This window comes from Eleutherodactylus coqui, chromosome 8, assembly GCF_035609145.1.
Source record: "Eleutherodactylus coqui strain aEleCoq1 chromosome 8, aEleCoq1.hap1, whole genome shotgun sequence".
Classification (NCBI taxonomy): domain Eukaryota; kingdom Metazoa; phylum Chordata; class Amphibia; order Anura; family Eleutherodactylidae; genus Eleutherodactylus; species Eleutherodactylus coqui.
In genome coordinates, this window is record NC_089844.1 from 209,343,562 (window position 1) to 209,363,970 (window position 20,409).

The 20,409-nt window shown below is 49.3% G+C and overlaps 1 protein-coding gene across 2 annotated transcripts in view; it reads left to right on the forward strand.

The window, feature by feature from the left end:
- The window catches only part of ANKRD44 (ankyrin repeat domain 44), a 152,661-nt gene that overhangs the window by 58,410 nt on the left and 73,842 nt on the right, over positions 1-20,409 (forward strand). For both annotated transcript variants that reach the window (XM_066577276.1, XM_066577277.1), the window contains 3 exons: positions 595-807; positions 10,558-10,636; positions 20,265-20,379. In XM_066577276.1, the coding sequence (XP_066433373.1) occupies positions 595-807; positions 10,558-10,636; positions 20,265-20,379 (407 nt within the window). The remainder of the gene's footprint in view (positions 1-594; positions 808-10,557; positions 10,637-20,264; positions 20,380-20,409) is intronic.

Consider the following 20,409-nt stretch of genomic DNA (forward strand, 5'->3'; position numbering starts at 1 on the left):
TTCGTTTTTGTGATTACATTACAAGATTAACTTACATTTTGAGAGGAAACCTTGCTCTGGTCCCAGTGATTGTTGTGGCAGATGTCACAAGAAATCAGGTGACCGCAGCAGCCAATGAGATGCTGCAGGGTCACCACTTATTTCTTCGAAACAGCACTCTCATCCTGAGCTCCATACCAGGAGCCTCTCATTGGCTGCAGTAGTCATCTAATTTCCTGTGACATCATCTCTCATAGCAATCACTGGGACCACAGCAGGGTTGCAGAGCCGGATCCTGGCGGCGGCAGAGTAAGTATAGTTCACTTTATTATTTTAATACAGGGGGTCTAATTGAAGCAGGGGTCTCAAGTAACTGGACAACCCTTTTAATATTTGTTTGTATTCCAATTTGCTGAGAACGGTAGACCCTAGAGAGATGAAACCGGGTCTAAAACCTTCAAAAGTGCCTGATATACCAACATGGCAAATTTGGTGTAGATTGTACCAGTCATTCTGCCATAGAGAGCAGTCAACAGAAATTCCTATATATGTATGTGTGATCACAATGATATTGCTATGACCATTGTTGTCACCATTCTCTTTTTGTTCTCCCAGACCGATGAGGAAAACCTTTATGGAAATACGGCTCTGCATATCGCCTGCTATAACGGTCAAGATAAAGTAGCGAAAGAACTGGTTGACCACGGCGCTTGTGTGAACCAGAAAAATAACAAAGGTTTCACTCCGCTACATTTTGCTGCAGTCTCTAATCATGGCGTAAAATGTTTTGATCTATTAATTACCAATGGCGCTGATGTAAACGTTCAGGTTGGTATTCCTTTTAACTGGCATATTTGTACTCGTTTGACATCTATATGTGCAGAACTATTTTTTCATGCGTATGGTAAAGAAACCATGAATGTGTCAGGATTACCCGGTATGTATTGTACGGTATGTTAAAGGGAACCTGTCCCCACATATTCCCAGGGTAATCCGTCTAAACACAGATGAAATGTGCCTTTCAAATGTAACTTTTGTTGTACTCCATGCACCAAGCATGCCTGCAAAGCTACTGTTGTATCTTGTCTCCACCAGAAGTATGGGTGGAAACAAGCTGCCCACTAGAGATGAGCGAACACCAAAATGTTCGGGTGTTCGTTATTCGGAACGAACTTCCCGTGATGCTCGAGGGTTCGTTTCGAACAACGAACCCAATTGAAGTCAATGGGCGACCAGAACATTTTTGTATTTCGCCGATGCTCGCTAAGGTTTTCATGTGTGAAAATCTGGGCAATTCAGGAAAGTGATGGGAATGACACAGTGACGGATAGGGCAGGCGAGGGGCTACATGTTGGGCTGCATCTCAAGTTCACAGGTCCCACTATTAAGCCACAATAGCGGCAAGAGTGGGCCCCCCCCCCCCAACAACTTTTACTTCTGAAAAGCCCTCATTAGCATGGCATACCTTTGCTAAGCACCACACTACCTCCAACAAAGCACAATCACTGCCTGCATGACACACCACTGACACTTCTCCTGGGTTACATGCTGCCCAACCGCACCCCCTCCCCCCCACAGCGCACACCAAACTGTCCCTGCGCAGCCTTCAGCTGCCCTCATGCCACACCACCCTCATGTCTATTTAGAAGTGCGTCTGCCACGACGAGGGACCGCAGGCACACACTGCAGAGGGTTGGCACGGCTAGGTAGCGACCCTCTTTAATAGGGGCGGGGCGATAGCCCACAATGCTGTACAGAAGCAATGAGAAATATAATCCTGTGCCACCGCCATCAGGAGCTGCACACCTGGGCATAGCAATGGGGAACCTATGTGCCACACACTATTCATTCTGTCAAGGTGTCTGCATGCCCCAGTCAGACTGGTAATATGCACCTTAACAGTAACCGCGTTGGTGGTAATGTGGTGGTGACTGCGGACCTTGTAGCACGGTTGTATTTTGTTGGTTTTCGGAATGTGGCCAGGATTAAGTAGGCCGTGGCGGGGGGATGGTGGGGGGGCTCTCTTGTTGTGTCGGTAAAGGTGAAATTCTTGGACTGCCACCAGACGAACCAATGCAAAGGCATTTGCCAACAATGTTTTCCCTGTTGGAGGAGGAGGGGGATGTTTTTGAGGCACTACGTGTCCTCTCCACGTGTCCGTTCCATGTCAGCAATAGTAGCACTCAAGACAGGCCCCAGTAACAATTCTGAAGCAGCAGTATAGCGGGAGCGCAGTCTTAGTTCCATTTCAGTAGCCTTAGTATAGCCAAGGCACAAGTGACATTTATGTAGCTAAAGTGTAGGCCAACCCCACACACCTTTCTGTACCATGAGTGCAGGCGAAGAACATAGAAATTACTATGATTACACTGTAGGTGAGGGCCCCAAAAAATTGGTGTACCAACAGTACTAATGTACCTCAGTAAAAATTGGCCATGCCCAACCAAGATGGCAGGTGAATCGCTTTGGTTAATGTGGCTTAAGTGGTAACTAGGCCTGGAGGCAGCCCAGTGTAACGAAAAATTGGTTCAAGTTAAAGTTCCAACGCTTTTAAGCGCATTGAAACTTATAAAAATTGTTCTGAAAAATTATTTGAGTGAGCCTTGTGGCCCTAAGAAAAATTGCCCGTTCAGCGTGATTACGTGAGGTTTCAGGAGGAGGAGCAGGAGGAGGAGGAGGAGGAATATTAGACACAGATTGATGAAGCAGAAATGTCCCCGTTTTGGATGGTGAGAGAGAACGTAGCTTCCATCCGTGGGTGCAGCCTACGTATTGCTTACGTATCGCTGCTGTCCGCTGGTGGAGAACAGAAGTCTGGGGAAATCCAGCCTTTGTTCATCTTGATGAGTGTTAGCCTGTCGGCACTGTCGGTTGACAAGCGGCTACGCTTATCTGTGATGATTCCCCCAGCCGCACTAAACACCCTCTCCGACAAGACGCTAGCCGCAGGACAAGCAAGCACCTCCAGGGCATACAGCGCTAGTTCAGGCCACGTGTCCAGCTTCGACACCCAGTAGTTGTAGGGGGCAGAGGCGTCACCAAGGATGGTCGTGCGATCCGCTACGTACTCCCTCACCATCCTTTTACAGTGCTCCCGCCGACTCAGCCTTGACTGGGGAGCGGTGACACAGTCTTGCTGGGGAGCCATAAAGCTGGCCAGGCCCTTAAAGACTGTTGCACTGCCTGGGATGTACATGCTGCTCGATCTCCGCACCTCCCCTGCTACCTTGCCCTCGGTACTGCGCCTTCTGCCACTAGCGCTGTCGGCTGGGAATTTTACCATCAGCTTGTCCGCAAGGGTCCTGTGGTATAGCAACACTCTCGAACCCCTTTCCTCTTCGGGAATGAGAGTGGGCAGGTTCTCCTTATAGCGTGGGTCGAGCAGTGTGTACACCCAGTAATCCGTAGTGGCCAGAATGCGTGTAATGCGAGGGTCACGAGAAAGGCATCCTAACATGAAGTCAGCCATGTGTGCCAGGGTACCTGTACGCAACACATGGCTGTCTTCACTAGGAAGATCACTTTCAGGATCCTCCTCCTCCTCCTCCTCCTCCTCAGGCCATACACGCTGAAAGGATGACAGGCAATCAGCCGGTGTACCGTCAGCAGCGGTCCAAGCTGTCTCTTCCCCCTCCTCCTCATCCTCCTCATGCTCCTCCTCCTCCTCCTGTACGCGCTGAGAAATAGACAGGAGGGTGCCCTGACTATCCAGCGGCATACTGTCTTCCCCCGCCCCCGTTTCCGAGCGCAAAGCAGCTGCCTTTATGGTTTGCAGGGAATTTCTCAAGATGCATAGCAGAGGAATGGTGACGCTAATGATTGTAGCATCGCTGCTCACCACCTGGGTAGACTCCTCAAAATTACCAAGGACATGGCAGATGTCTGCCAACCAGGCCCACTCTTCTGAAAGGAATTGAGGAGGCTGACTCCCACTGCGCCGCCCATGTTGGAGTTGGTATTCGACTATAGCTCTACGTTGTTCATAGAGCCTGGCCAACATGTGGAGCGTAGAGTTCCACCGTGTGGGCACGTCGCACAGCAGTCGGTGCACTGGCAGCTTAAAGTGATGTTGCAGGGTGGCAGCGTCCGTGTGGGACTTGCGGAAATGTGCGCAGAGCCGGCGCGCCTTTACGAGCAGGTCTGACAAGCGTGGGTAGCTTTTCAGAAACCGCTGAACCACCAAATTAAAGACGTGGGCCAGGCATGGCACGTGCGTGAGGCTGCCGAGCTGCAGAGCCGCCACCAGGTTACGGCCGTTGTCACACACGACCATGCCCGGTTGGAGGCTCAGCGGCGCAAGCCAGCGGTCGGTCTGCTCTGTCAGACCCTGCAGCAGTTCGTGGGCCGTGTGCCTCTTATCGCCTAAGCTGAGTAGTTTCAGCACGGCCTGCTGACGCTTGCCCACCGCTGTGCTGCCACACCGCGCGACACCGACTGCTGGCGACATGCTGCTGCTAACACATCTTGATTGCGAGACAGAGGAGGAGGAGGAGGGTGCTTTAGTGGAGGAAGCATACACCTCCGCAGATACCAGCACCGAGCTGGGGCCCGCAATTCTGGGGGTGGGTAGGACGTGAGCGGTCCCAGGCTCTGACTCTGTCCCAGCCTCCACTAAATTCACCCAATGTGCCGTCAGGGAGATGTAGTGGCCCTGCCCGCCTGTGCTTGTCCACGTGTCCGTAGTTAAGTGGACCGTGGCAGTAACCGCGTTGGTGAGGGCGCGCACAATGTTGCGGGAGACGTGGTCGTGCAGGGCTGGGACGGCACATCGGGAAAAGTAGTGGCGACTGGGAACTGAGTAGCGCGGGGCCGCCGCCTCCATGATACTTTTGAAGGACTCCGTTTCCACAACCCTATACGGCAGCATCTCAAGGCTGATGAATTTTGCTATGCGGACGGTTAACGTTTGAGCGTGCGGGTGCGTGGCGGCGTACTTGCGCTTGCGCTCGAACACTTGCGCAAGCGACGGCTGAACGGTGCGCTGAACTACACTGCTGGATGGGGCCGAGGACAGCGGAGATGAGGGTGTGGGTGCAGGCCAGGAGACGGTAGTGCCTGTGTCCTGAGAGGGGGGTTGCATCTCAGTGGCAGGTTGGGGCACAGGGGGAGAGGCAGCGGTGCAAACCGGAGGCGGTGAACGGCCTTCGTCCCACCTTGTGGGGTGCTTGGCCATCATATGTCTGCGCATGCTGGTGGTGGTGAGGCTGTTGGTGGTGGCTCCCCGGCTGAGCTTTGCGCGACAAAGGTTGCACACCACTGTTCGTCGGTCGTCAGGCGTCTCTGTGAAAAACTGCCAGACCTTAGAGCACCTCGGCCTCTGCAGGGTGGCATGGCGCGAGGGGGCGCTTTGGGAAACACTTGGTGGATTATTCGGTCTGGCCCTGCCTCTACCCCTGGCCACCGCACTGCCTCTTGCAACCTGCCCTGCTGATGCCCTTGACTCCCCCTCTGAAGACCTGTCCTCCTGAGTAAGCGTTGCACACCAGGTGGGCTCAGTCACCTCATCGTCCTGCTGCTCTTCCTCCGAATCCTCTGTGCGCTGCTCCCTTGGACTTACTGCCCTTACTACTACCTCACTGCAAGACAACTGTGTCTGATCGTCATCGTCCTCCTCACCCACAGAAAGTTGTTGAGACAGTTGGCGGAAGTCCCCAGCCTCTTCCCTCGGACCCCGGGAACTTTCGAATGGTTGGGCATCAGTGACGATAAACTCCTCTGGTGGGAGAGGAACCGCTGCTGCCCAATCTAAGCAGGGGCCCGAGAACAGTTCCTGGGAGTGTTCCCGCTCCTGAGCAGGTGTCATTGTAGTGGAGTGAGGAGGCTGGGAGGAAGGAGGAGCAGCAGACAGAGGATTCGGATTTGCAGCAGTGGACGGCGCAGAACTGCGTGTTGACGATAGGTTGCTCGAAGCACTTTCTGCCATCCAGGACAGGACCTGCTCACACTGCTCATTTTCTAATAACCGTCTCCCGCGTGGACCCATTAATTGGGCGATGAATGTGGGGACGCCAGAAACGTGCCTCTCTCCTAATCGCGCAGCAGTCGGCTGCGACACACCGGGATCAGGAGCTCGGCCTGTGCCCACACCCTGACTTGGCCCTCCGTGTCCTCGGCCGCGTCCACGTCCTCTAGGCCTACCCCTACCCCTCAGCATGCTGTATTACCAGTGATTTGATTTCACAGGCAGGAAATAAATTGGCGCAAGACTGCAGGCCAAATATAATTTTTTCCCTTTTTGGAAAACGAAAGGCCCCACTGCCTCTAGTGAATGAATAATCTAAGTTTAATAACTGTGCTGTGTCCCTGCTAATGTGTCACAGAACGTGAGGGTAGCAGAGTTATTATAACTCTGGCAGAGCAGGTATTTTTTTTCCCAATTAAGGAAAGCAAATGGCGAAGCCAGCAGTAAAGCGTAGCTGGGTGCGTATGATTTAGCAATGTTTTTCACGCAGCTCACACGTGTCCACCGCCCGTAAGGACGGACAGAGGCTGGACAAATAGATTTGTTTTCACTTGTTTTTCCACCAAAAGGCAGCACTGCGTATATTCTATGAATAATAACTGTGTTGTGGCCCTGCCTATACAATTCTTTCCCTGCAGTATCAATGGAGGGTGGAATGCTCTGCAGAGGCGATTTTGAGAAGCCCAAAAAAAATGCAGCACAGCCAACAGCAGCCTGGACAGTACTGCACACGGATAAATATGGCCCTAGAAAGGACCGTTGAGGTTCTTGAAGGCTACACTCACTCCTAACACTCTCCCTGCCTATGCAGCACTTCTGTCCCTAATGCCGGGTGCAACGCTCTGCAGAGCCGATTTTGAGAGAAAAAAAAATCCCACTGCTAACAGCAGCCAACACACAGCTATCAGTGGCCCTAATAAGGACCTTTGGGGGGTCTTGAAGCCTACACTAACTACCAATTCTTTCCCTACAGCAGCTCCGGTATAAACAGCACTGTCCCTCATCTAACTCACACCGCATCTGAGCCGAACCGCGGGAGGGGCCAACTTTTATACTCGGGTGACATCTGATCTCGCCAGCCACTCACAGCAGGGGGGTGGTATAGGGCTTGAACGTCACAGGGGGAAGTTGTAATGCCTTCCCTGTCTTTCAATTGGCCAGAAAAGCGCGCTAACGTCTCAGGGAAGGAAGTGAAAGTAACCAGAACACCGCATGGTGTTCGTCACGAATAACGAACATCCCGAACACCCTAATATTCGCACGAATATCAAGCTCGGAAGAACACGTTCGCTCATCTCTACTGCCCACCCACAACTTTATCCACTGTCCTCGTTATGTTCGTTCTTGTCTTCCTCCTCCTCCTCCTCCTTTCCTCCTCATCCTATTGCTCTTCCTCGCAACGCTATGGGGACGTAGGTCCACAGTGATACTTCCTGCTGGTGTCGGTGCCGTAATCCCCCCCCCCCCCCTCCTCCCCCCGCTGCCTTCTCCCATTTGTGCTCCGCCGGTCACCTACTTTGTCTCCTTGCCAGCGTCACATAACGCTTGTAATATGTGACGGCACCATGGAGACTGACAGCGCAGGAGCCAGGAAGGGGACAAGGGAGAGTGGCAGAGTGGCACTGGCCCCCGCCGCTCTGCCTTCTTCTCCTGTCCCTGCTCCGGCCGCTCTGCCTTCTTCTCCTGTCCCTGCTCTGGTGTAGTCTAGTGCAAAAGCCAGTAAGGGCACAAGGGAGAGCGGCCATGGGGTCAGTGGCACGAGGTAGGAGGGGACATAATGGAAACCCATTCTCCGGCCCAGCCAATCAAACTGTGGGCGTGCAGCTTGTCTCCACCCATTCTTCTGGTGGAGAAAAGATACAACAGTACTGCCTGCAAAATCAAGGCTTTTATTGCTGCGCCATGTGCGAATAAAGAGTGATTGATCCAATGGGAGGGATGGACTATCTCTGTAACCCTTCGCATCTCCCACAACATCGCCCCTCTCAGGTGACACGGAAACGTTCTCCACATCATTACAACAGCAGTCAGCGTCTCGCTCATGTGCCATGACATCCAGAACTGAGATTTGTCTTCCTCTGGTGCCGCTGATCGTGGGATTGGAAGATGGTGATTGTCAGCGCATACGCAATAGAAATGGGTGAATATACCCATAACAGGGACAGATGTACTGCGCATGCACCGATCTCTGACATCGTGGTGCATTTGCACCAGACTTTGACTGCCGCTGTGATGATGTGGAGAACGTCTCCATGTCACGGGTAGAGAGAGAGGCGGTGTTGGATGAGTTACGAAGGATTACAGAGACGGTACGGCCAGCCCACCATGAACAGTCTGGCCCGCCCACTGGACTGATCGTCCAATTGTTTGACTTGGGTTTCTGGCTACTTGCACCATACCCCTAAGGCCTCTGCCACACTTGTGGTATGGGGGTCTATAGTAACCAGGGGAGCATCTAGTCTCTCTTTCTGGGTGAGGGGGGGCCTTCACACTTGCAATAAAAATGTGCGATTTTTGCGCAATGCGTGAGTTAGAGAAGACGCAGAATTATGAAACCAATGATTTTCAATAGTTTCCTTCACATTTGTGATGTTTTCACTCATGCAATGTTGCAAGAGAAAAAAAATTGTGGCATTCCCTATCTTTTTGCGTTTTTTTAATCGGCCATGTTTCCCTATTTTCATATGACGCGTTTTTAACATTAAAAAGTCCTATTGACTTTCGCATTTAAAAATCACGGCATAATCATGGGGGGGGGGGAAGCGTGTGAGAAATTCGCAAATGGCAAAGAAGTTTTTGCGAGAAAATGCATCACTGATGCTCAAAAATCGCAGGAAAAAAACCCAGCATTTTTGCCGTGATTTTCTCACAGCGAAAGTCAATTGCCAGTGTGAAGACGCCCTGAGGCGAAGAGTGAAATGGTGCCCCACCCTGACCATAGGGGGGTGTTAGGGTCTTTGACACCTGCGTTAGGATCAGTTTAGGGTGTCCGTCTCTCTGCTCTGTTTTTGAAGGAGAGAAACAAGTATATTCTGCATCATAGGCGTCCGCAGCGCCTTAGAGAGAACACAGGAGGAAATGCAGCAGATAAATACAGTACCAGAACCAAGCACATTGCATATATACAGTACCAGAAGCAAGCTTGGTCTATAGATACAGCACCAGAGCCAAGCTTATAACATAAATACGGTTCTAGAACCAGATGAGCGTATTACATCTCCATATTTTGTCTGTGTTTTGCGTGCCACAATTTAACCCCTTAGTGACAGAGCTTTTTTGCATTTTCGTTTTTTCCTCCTTCCTTTTAAAAAAATCCTAGCTCCTTTATTTATCCATCGACGTCGCTATATGAGGGCTTGTTTTTTGCGGAGTTGTAGTTTTCAGTGGTGCTATTTATTATACCATATAATGTACTGAAAAACATTAAAAAAAATTTAAATGGAGAGAAATGGGAAAAAACATTCCACCATCTTTCGGTGCGTCCTGTTTCTACAGCGCACAAACTGCAACAAAAATGACCCGATAACTTTATTCTATGGGTCGGTACGATTACTACGATACCAAACTTGTATAGTTTTTTTTTTTTTTGCTGTACTACTTGTATTTTTTTTTTTAAGATATTTAATTTTTTAAATTATTTTCTGCGCACAATAACTTTTTTATTTTTCTGCCGACATAGTTGAGTGAGGGCTCATTTTGTGCGGGGTGTCCTGTCATTTCCGTTGGTACCATTTGTTGCATACAATTGACTTTTTGATCGCTTTTTATTACATTTAGCATGACCAAAAAAAGTGCATTTCTGGCATTCTTTATTTTTGTTTTCGGACTACGTTCACCGTGCGGGGTAAATAATGCATTACTTTGATAGATCGGACTTTTACGGACGCAGCGATACCGAGCACGTATTTTTGGTTTATTGTTTTTTTTATTGCAAATATGGCAAAAGGGTTTTTTTTAAACTTTTTATTACTTTTTTTTTTTTTAATAAAACTTTTTTGTCCTTATTTTTACACTTTCTTTTAGTCCTCCTAGACTACCACAACCAGCGATGCTTTGATCGCTCCTGCAGTGTGACGTAATGCTATAGCATTAGGTCATACTGCTTTTTGACATGTAGTCTATCAAACCACCCCACGGGGATGGCTTGATAGGCGGTCTGCTAAGGCAGCCCTAGGGACTTTCAGAAGGTCCCCGGCTGCTAGGACACCTGCACGGCTCCCCCGAGCTCACCACGGGGGGCATATTAGCCTATTACTCACCACTTCTACACGAGCCAACCTAAACAACCAATCACCGGGAATCAGCCAACCCAAATAACCAATCACCGGGAATCAGCCAACCCAAATAACCAATCACCGGTAATGAGTAAATCCAAACCACCAATCAGATTGCTAATGGAATGACGGCCTGGCTACTGTGAATGGAGGTGGACTGCTGGGCTGATCCCTGGCCACTCCGCCTCCATTCACTGAGTGATCCTCCTATGTGAAAGTACAAGTGCGATTATCGCAGGTCCGGAGGTGCCGCAGCCGCTCTGTTCTGGTGATCATGGGGGCTCCGTGTATATGTGTAATGGTGATTGATTCGTAATTGTAACAAATCTGTCTTTGTTCCAGAGTCTTGATGGAAAGACTCCTCTACACATGACTGCAACGCACGGGAGATTTACAAGATCACAAATTCTTATACAGAACGGTAACCATCATTATTTACTCTTAGTGGTCAGAACATATACGTTAGGGTAGAGTTATTATCAGGGGTGTAGTGCCCCCCAAATGTGCCAGAGTTCTAGGGTGTGGGGCGGTTAAAACGGAGCAAGCAGCATAGGTGGGTCTATCAGTGGAGGCGGGGCTAGCTGTTTAAGGTCCCATTTGTTCATGGTTCTGCAAATAGGGACTGTTAAACGGCATTGCGTAATACCACCATACAGCAACCAGATAGTATTAAAGGGATTGTCCCGCGCCGAAACAGGTTTTTTTTTTTTGTTCAGCGCAGGACAAACTCAAGGGATGTGTTGAAATAAAAAAAAAAAAATTTTACTTACCCGAATCCCCTCTCTGCAACTTCTTCCTTCTTTTCCTCTAAGATGGCTGCCGGGATCTTCACCCACGATGCACCGCGGGTCTTCTCCCATGGTGCACCGTGGGCTCTGTGCGGTCCATTGCCGATTCCAGCCTCCTGATTGGCTGGAATCGGCACACATGATGGGGCGGAGCTACGCTATGACACGTAGAAGGGGGCGGAGCCAGAACGCCGCTCGTGCCCGGACCGACCAGAAGGGAGAAGACCCTTCTGCGCAAGCGTGTCTAATCGGGCGATTAGACGCTGAAATTAGACGGCACCATGGAGACGGGGATGCCAGCGCAGGGAAGGTGAGTATATAACTTCTGTATGGCACATATTTAATGCACGATGTATATTACAAAGTGCATGTATATGGCCATACAGAAGTGTTTAACTTAACTTGTCATCGCGGGACAACCCCTTTAACTAGCAGTTATACACAGGCACTCTGGTGACCGTATACATTAGAGGTACTTACCAGGGTCCGAATGCAGACCTCAGCCGCCAGCTGTCTGGATCAGGAGACGCAATTAGGGGACATTATAACGTAGAGGGGGCATTATAGAGATGCCACAGAGGGGGCATTACAACGGAGAGGGGTACTTACATAACTCTTCTCCCCAAAGACTAAAGAATACAAAAAGAAAATGAATACATCACTGTAGCTATACAAAAAGATAGAAGAGGGTGACTGACAGGAGGTTTAAGGAACACAAGTGGAATGACCATCACTTTCCTGGAAAAACTATGTGAAGCGTGGTACCTAAAAGTCAATACCCCCAACCGATGAATGGCCGAAGGTGTGCAGGCAGGATGTCCTTGACTTTTTGGTTGTTGCAGTGCAGTAGTATCCAAGGGGGATAGCTACTTTCCATGAATCCCTCTCCCGCTGCAGACCCCACAGGTGTTTCCCCCACCCCCCCCCTCCCCACACACACACACTACGTTTCCCATGGCCACAGCGGGAAACTGGTGTTGGGAAAAATTTACGGACTTTGTAGAAACAGAAGATGAAGAAGCAGCTTGGGCGCCATCTTGTGTGCCCATATTCTCTTCCTCTTGAACACTGTATAACACTGGCAACTCCACTTTATCCAAAAGTGTAATACGATTTTTCTTCAAGGCATAATGCATCTTGGACATATAAGAAACTGCCCTTTCTGCTCTGCATCTTCCTGCAGACGATATGATTTGTCTGGAATTTAGACACTAGACCGTGCTTTCAGACTCAGGCACAGGTATGAACTTCCACGGCTGGAAAATATATGGGAGGCACTTTTTGTCCATTCAAATAAAGGTCTTCTTAACAAGGCACAGAGAAACAAGTCCACTCATGCATGCCAAAGGTGCGGAGGCACAATCCTGTTCGTGACGCCAGAAACGCACCCCTGCAGCGGACGAGGAACAGGCCCATAGCCGAGGAGATGGCAGGGTAGAGTTGGTCACTGGTCACGGTGGCTCTACCATCTCCTCCCCTGAGGATAGTACGGAACCCGATCAAGTCTTAACCCTTTCCAATCCACTGTCTGACGTCTGAAGACATTCTGATTGAAGGCTGTACAGCTTCGATGTCGGAAGATGTCCGGCAGGGTATTCTTACTGTATATTACTGGTCGCTCTGTTGTCAGGAAGGGGGGGGGGGGGGGCTCTCCAGCATGTCCCATACCGCAGTACTGGCTCTAGCCAGCAGATGGTGCCATTGTATAACGGCAGAAAGAGAAAGCCCCCTAGGAAACCCTGAATCCAAAATTGGATGCAAAGGATTAAGTCCTTGTCATTCCTGATGCCACTGTTTCGTCCTCTGCGGTGAATCCATAAGATGATAAAGAATCCACACAGACAGTTAACTTTTCAGAGCAAAACCCAATACGGTCGATAGTGCTGCTTTACTGGTAATCCAGATGAGACAATATGAACAGTTATTTCTAAGACATCAGCACACTGGTACCCACACGATTTAGTGGTGCAACAGGAAGGAATCACAGGATGAATGCTCGGTTCACAGCCTGTTATCTGTGTAACGCTGCTCCTGGCCAAATCTCCTTCTCTTGCTAAAGCTCTCTACGGGTCAAACACTCACTTTCTGTAGATGGCACTCTGCGCTGTATAACGCGCTCTCTCTCCTCATCCTCTCATTCGGCAAGTCTCCTGGGGGTAGTAGTCCCAGGGTAACCCCTAGACTGCTGCTCGGCCTCCTACATCATCCACGCACAGACCGACTAGTGTCTGCAGGGTCCAACGGAGACTGGCTCCTGCCAGCTCCTCTCCAACAACCTTGTACCGACCCTCGACTCTTGCAAAACTCTGCTTCTCTCCAACTAACTAAATTGCATCCACCTGGGCAAAGACCTATATCACGCATCATCATGTGACCACAAACGCACAACACAAATAAATACATCTTCCAGACAAGATAGTTCATTTGCTGACATTAACCCTTTCAGGGTATTAGTGTATCTTGACGCCACCAGAAGTTGTGGTGGAGTCAAGAAAGTGAGTGTTTGAGAGGAGTTGCCGCCCCCTGTTTCTGATTGGCTGTCCATGTTCTGCCCCTCACAGGTCCTGTAGGCAGCGGCGTCCAGGAGCGTCTCTCTCCCCGTCCTGTGCCTCACAGGTGCTGTAGACAGCGGCAGCCTTTTCTGTAGCAGTCCGGATTTTTGCAGCGCTGCAGCTGTTGGTGCCGACCGCACGACGGCATTCTCGAAGGCCTGAGCGGCCGCTCTTCACTTTGCCCCGCTGCTGTTGTTCCACAGAGCAGCGGCGCTTGGAAAGTTTACAGCGCTGTTGTGGAAGAGGGAGCGCTGAGCACAGCCTGTACTTCAGTGCCGCGTATGGGTGAGCGCTGCAGAGTGCCGGAGGGGCCCTGGTTAATTCCTCGGACACTGATGGCAGCAGCTGCGGCCCTGGACTGTATGTGCAGGAGGCTTCAGCGATGCATTGCGGTGGTGGAGAGCAGCAGTTTACCGGACAGCAATGCCGGCATCTGTAGCAGCGGGGTCACGAGTATATGTGCAGCAGCCTTACGCAATGCACAACGCCGCAGGGGGTGCCCACGTAAATGAACCCAGCACTTTGCTTGCTCCACGGACACTCTGTGGGTACAGCCGTTCCTTCACGCCGGACGCCACTGGCTACAGGACCTGTGAGGGGAGGACGGGGAGACAGCCGTACAGCCAATCAGGAACAGGGGGCGCAACCCCCTGTCAAACACTCTGTATCTTGACTCCACGACAACTTGAGGTGGTGTCAAGATACACTAATACCCCCTTTCAGTGCTGCAGAAATGCAACACACATACACTTCCTTCAACAATGAAGATGCTGATGATACAATTGCACAAGACATTATGAAGGGGCCCCGTTAATTCTGGGCCACTACAACACCCTCACACAAATGATGGCTCTCCGAATATGGCGAGTTAAGTGTTTTATAGCACAGAAGTAGTAAGAAAAAAAACCTATACATATATCGGACTGCAATTTATACTTATAATTACATGCCTTGTGTCGGCCCTTATTACCTGGGTTTGCCAGACCTTCACCTGAAAGCAGACCAGGTAAGTGGAACTTTACAAAAACTAGTTGGCCACCCCTGGCATATATGATTTAGATGCATGTGGGATTGTGGTATGATGCAGTAGTAAGCAGGCCGATGCAAATGTTATATATTTTTCTTTCCAATTTCTTGAAGGTTAGTCTAACAGTCCCGAAGAGCTCTTCCAGGCACATAGGATAACATCATACACCATCCACGGGTGACAGTCTCAATTAGACTTTATAGCCACGAGAGGGTACAGCTGGACCAAAGTAATAATTCCCGTTGACTCGGTGGTGTGGGGATGGGATAAATGGGCCCTGACGGCATAATGTTCCTCAGATCAGTCACTTTAATAATTACAATCATCAGAAGTTCCTCTCACCAACTTGTTTCTTCACAAACTGGGTAAGGAGCATCAGGGTGTGCAGCGGAACTGGCAGCGTCTCTTTCCAGAATCCAGTGAAGCTCTTGGGACTTGCTTCTATAGCTAGTGAGTTTCGCTCCCTCAAAGAGGACATATTTTGTGCTCATCTTTATAGCAACTGTTTAACTCTTTAGGTACACTTCCTCCAGGCACTTGTGAGTCTCAGCACGGTTTATTTGGACCTTCTCTGAACTTCCAGACAACTTTGATCCCTAATAGTCACTGAGCCCTCCTTGGTCCTGTACTCTCCTCTGGTCTTTGATGTGGGTCCCCACCTGCCACAGCAGTCTGCTGTAGGAGTCCTCTGCAGTGCTCATCCTCAGCAGTGAGGGTACCTGCCATGTGACATGTGCCACTCTAACTACACAAAATGGTGCCCATCCAGTGCTTATATGCATTGGACCCTCCTCTTGGTAACCTCACGAGGGGGTCTAAGTGGGTGACATGCATCATCAAAGGGGGTATAGCTTTTTTCCAAAGCTCGTTGGCACTGTGTCGGCCGCTTACTTCACTTTCAGGGGATTACAGTACAACTGAATTCAGTGACTCAAAAGTGATATCTGATTAGTTCTCTTTCCTTTTCTTTTCCATTTGGCCCAGACTGTTATGGTAACTTCTTGTAATGATTGCAACGTTTACTGCTGAGACCTCGTTGGCCCCTCATTTCTGTAGCCATTTTCAACCTCTACAGGAACAGAAATTCAGTGTCCACAAGATACAAATAGATTGGCACTGCCCCATCCCTCTTCTAACCATAAGTCCCACGGGAGTAAATACAAACCCTACCAAGGTCATGCTGCACCAGATCTCTGGCAGAGCTCTGCAGTCCAAACAGTACATGGAACTGTAACACTAATAAACCATGATTACAGACTACATCCATACTGCTACTGTAAAAAAAAAACACTCTGACCCCCATACAGTGACCATATAGCAGCAGATAACCAGTTCTACATAGGCACTCTGCAGACTGTATATCTGATTATACTAGTTATCAGAGATAACGGCCTCTATGATTTACTCTATATTTACTTTGTCTATCTTCTCCATCTTGCCCAAACCACCATGATGACTTCTCCTGGCCACAGCTTGGCTTTGCAGAATTTGACAGACATTTTGGCTTCTTACTTTTCCAGCTTCATCCCTAAGTTTTCCGCACCTCTACACAATCTCCCAATCAATAGTGTCTCAGATAGTAATAATACCACCCATGGTGCCTCAAACAGTAATAGTATCTCCTGCTTTATGTGCCTCCTTAAAGGGGTTGTCCCGCGAAAGCAAGTGGGTCTATACACTTCTGTATGGCCATATTAATGCACTTTGTAATGTACATTGTGCATTAATTATGAGCCATGCAGAAGTTATAAGAAATTTTTCACTTACCTGTTCCGTTGCTGGCGTCCTCGTTTCCATGGAGCCGTCTAATTTTCAGCGTCTAATCGCCAGATTAGACGCGCTTGCGCAGTCCGGGTCTTCTTCTTTTCTGAATGGGGCCGCTTGTGCCAGAGACCGGCTCCTTGTAGCTCCGCCCCGTCACATGCCGATTCCAGCCAATCAGGAGGCTGGAATCGGCAATGGACCGCACAGAAGCCCTGCGGTCCACCGAGAGAGAAGATCCCGGCGGCCATCTTCAGCAGGTAAGTAAGAAGTCACCGGAGCGCGGGGATTCAGGTAAGCACTGTCCGGTTTTCTTTTTTAACCCCTGCATCGGGGTTGTCTCGCGCCGAACGGGGGGGGGGGGGGTTGAAAAAAAAAAAAAACGTTTCGGCGCGGGACAACCCCTTTAAGGCCCCATACAGTAAGTGCTGCTGTTAGTGTCCCCAAATCAGTAATAATGCCTCCTTATGCCCCCAATGAATGCCAACTTGTGTTCCCAATGAGTAATCATGCCAACTTATGCCCCCAATTGGTATTCATGCTTCTATTGTGCTGTAGGGTAAAAACAATGGTATATTCACCTCTGTTGCTCCCCATCACTCTGCTCAACTCAGATCTCCCACTTGTCTCCAGGCAACTAGTTATTTGACAACTGAGCATATGATCACTACAGCCAATCCCCTGCCTCCACCGTTGGAGACCTGGCATTGGCGGTCATGTCACCAGCTGTCAGGAGACAAGGGGAGAGCTGAGCGCTGAGCAGTGGCAGGGAAGCAACGGAGGAGCGTATACCATTGATTTCTTTATTTACGGCTTTCCTGCTATTTCTATAGTAACCACTGTCTTGGAGGAATCACGGGTCACCCAGAGACATGGGCCTCATGGCAGCTGCAATGGCAGTAGTTATGCCCCTGCTGAGACTGATTCCCATGCCCCCCTGCCCCTTATAGACTGCTCTACTTGGACTACCCTACCTTATAGACTGTTCTTCATGACCTCTTCTTCCACAGACTGCATCTCATGGCCCTTGCAGACTGTCCCTCTTGCTTTCCTCCTCTCTCTCACTGCTCCCCATTTCTCAAAGACTACTTCTTATATCTGCCTCTCACAGACATGCCCCCTTCTTTCTCACAGACTACTTCCTGTGGCCACCTTCTTTCTCATGACTGTTCCCCATCTCACAGCTCCTGTCATACATTTATAATGGAGGAGATCACAGCTTATTCTCCTGACTATATACTTACAGGCTGTAGCTTATTTAGGTGAATATAGTGTTTAGGTGCTCTTCAGTAGGCAGAAATGGTATAGCCTCAGCTAATGTTGTGCTGATCAATCATTGATCTGAAATTAAAAGTAAAAAAAAATCTCACCCTCAAGATGGTGACTGATAAGCATCAGACAGGGGGCTGCACTGCAGGGAAGTGGTTGCAGTACACAGAGGAGACCTCCAGAGTGTGCCAGTCAGGAGAGGGAGACTGTCGTAAAAAAAAATGTATACCACATGGTACATATTTTTATGTGGAGGCATTTGCATAGGAAAGCACACTCTGCTGCTCCTTACTATCTAGTTGAAAAAATGACGTGTTCACACATATTGTACCGAGCCTAAAAGAACACTTTGTAGATCGCAGCCGCCAGCTTACCTCTCCTAGCTGCCATGGCACGTGTCGTCCTACTCCTTTTCTGGTATCTGTTCAAGCTTTGACAGTGACCCAGAGCACATGCCCACACTCTTAAAGGGTCAGTGCGCACCTTGCAAATGTCCCCCCTACCAATCATGTGGTACCCTTGGCTATATCTGACACCTTCCCCATATGGAGGGTGCCTGGGTTTGTGGTCTTTTGTCCTACTTACGGTGGTATTCAAGTGTGTTCTGATTCTCCAGTTCCAGACTTCAGCTATTCCTGACTTTTCTGTATTCTTTATTCCTGACTCCGGCTTGTGTCACAGACTTCTGTCTGCTGCTTGCTCCGTCTGCTGCCTGCTTTGACCCGTTGTACTTTGCTGAACCTGTTCTGTGTCTCCTGACCTTCAAGCTTGTTCCTCCTACTGAAGTTCCGCTGCTTGCTCTACGCTCCTGTTCACACGCTCAGGTACCGCGCCTTGGTCTATAGTAGTGTCAGCTGCTACACTTGCAGCGTCCGAGGAGTGGGCCTTAGTCTAGGAGACAGCGGAGATTGGTGGTAGGCCCTTGTCACGGTGGCACTACTATCTCCCCCCAGAAGGGTAGCCAGGGGCCCGTCCAACAGAGCCACGTTCAGGCAATTAAAGTGTGGCAACCAGGGGCTTGGTTACCTGGTTCTCCTCTGCTTGGTTGTCATGGGTAACGCCACCATTCCTTCCTCTGCGATGATGCGGGATTGCAGAAAAATAGTCCACACACAGAGTAGTTGAAAACAATGCCGGGAACGGTCGGCAGTGTTGCTTTACTGGAAAAGTAAGATTTAACAGTTCCACAATACACAAGTCCAATACAGCACGGCTTTAGACGGAATCAGTGGTGAGACAGGGGGGGCAGAACACAGAATGAACACCGGGCTCACAGTCCTAGTTATCTGTGCAGCTCCGCTCCTGGAAACCTATTCACTCTTTACTCTCCAGACTCTCGACCTGTCAACATTCACTTGTCAGACGTTTCTCAATGCTGCATGGCAAATTTCTCTTGCTCACAGAGGCTGGTCGTTATCCTACTATCTCCTAAGGTTTGATAAGTCCAATGGAGACGGGTGATACCTTTCCTTCTCCTGCATGTCGAGTAGTGTAGGCTAGACTGCTTGCAGATGGACTGCCTAGACTAGCAGACTCTCTCACTCCCACCGACTCACTTCACTCTCCTCACCTACTGTGCAAACATTAATTCAAACATGGTCAGGTGACCACAGACTCTCGACACAAAAAGGATACTTTTTCAGACAGACGGTTCATGCAGACATTACCTTAGTGATGTATATAATCAATTTTATAAAATAAATTGCAGTGCTTTCAGGCACTAAGGTGGAGCCTCAGATGTAGCAGCCACAGGCCTGGAGAGTAGTCTGGGAAGAGCCAGGAGTCAGCAATGGGAGATCTCGGTTTAAAGTACAGATAGATGAGGCAGGTAGCGTAGTCAGAAGGGAAGCCAGGGGTCAGCAACGGGAGGTCTGTTTGCAGTTCAGATGGATGAGGCAGGTAGCATAGTCAGAAGGGAAGCCAGAAGTTGGTATCAGGAGGTCTTGTAGCAATAGTAGAGGAGCAGGCAGAAGTGGAGCTTGACCAATGCTGTGGAGCAGAATAATCATGCGCTGGTGTAGTGGCAGGGTCAGGCTTTTATAATGAGCTCAATCAGGAGCAGAGGTGGGGTCAGGACCAGGAGGCAGGAACTAGATAGCTGGAATCGTGGAACAAGGCTGAGAGTCATGCAAGGGAAGTGTCCACACGCTGGATGGCTCAGTAGTGAGAGCTATGAGGTCCCTGATTTGATTCCTGACATAAATAAAGGAATGAGCAAATAAATAAAAATATATAACAAACTTGAAAAAAAAAATCTGTGTATTTCAGTTTACATTGCAATGCTTCTCAAGGTGAGAAATGAAGTTGGAGGTGGGAAGTCGGACTTGCCCGAGGTTTAGCCTTCGGTTGCCATTTCACTTCTGAGTTGTGAGTTATGTTAATGTTCGGTTAAAAAAATTAATAAACGCCATAACCAACCCCCACCCAGCAGAAGGAATACTGGATGTTAGTGTGCTTAGTTCCTTTACAAGCGCAGGTGCCTAATGCTACATGGGGTTTAGGTGGGACTGACATCCCATTGGTCTAGAGCCATAAACAACGGTTCTATATAGTTCTGCGGTGTGACTTTGATTTCTATGTCTTTACAACAACTTGGAGCGTTCTGTAGTAAACCGTATATTCATGATACTCATTCTTGTTTTTCTCTTTAAGGTGGGGATATTAATTGTGCTGATAAAGATGGAAATACGTCATTACATATGGCTGCCAAATATGGCCATGACCTTTTAATTAGCAATTTATTGTCATATGGAGCAAAAACCACCATGTAAGTGATACCGTAAAGACGCTTTATAAA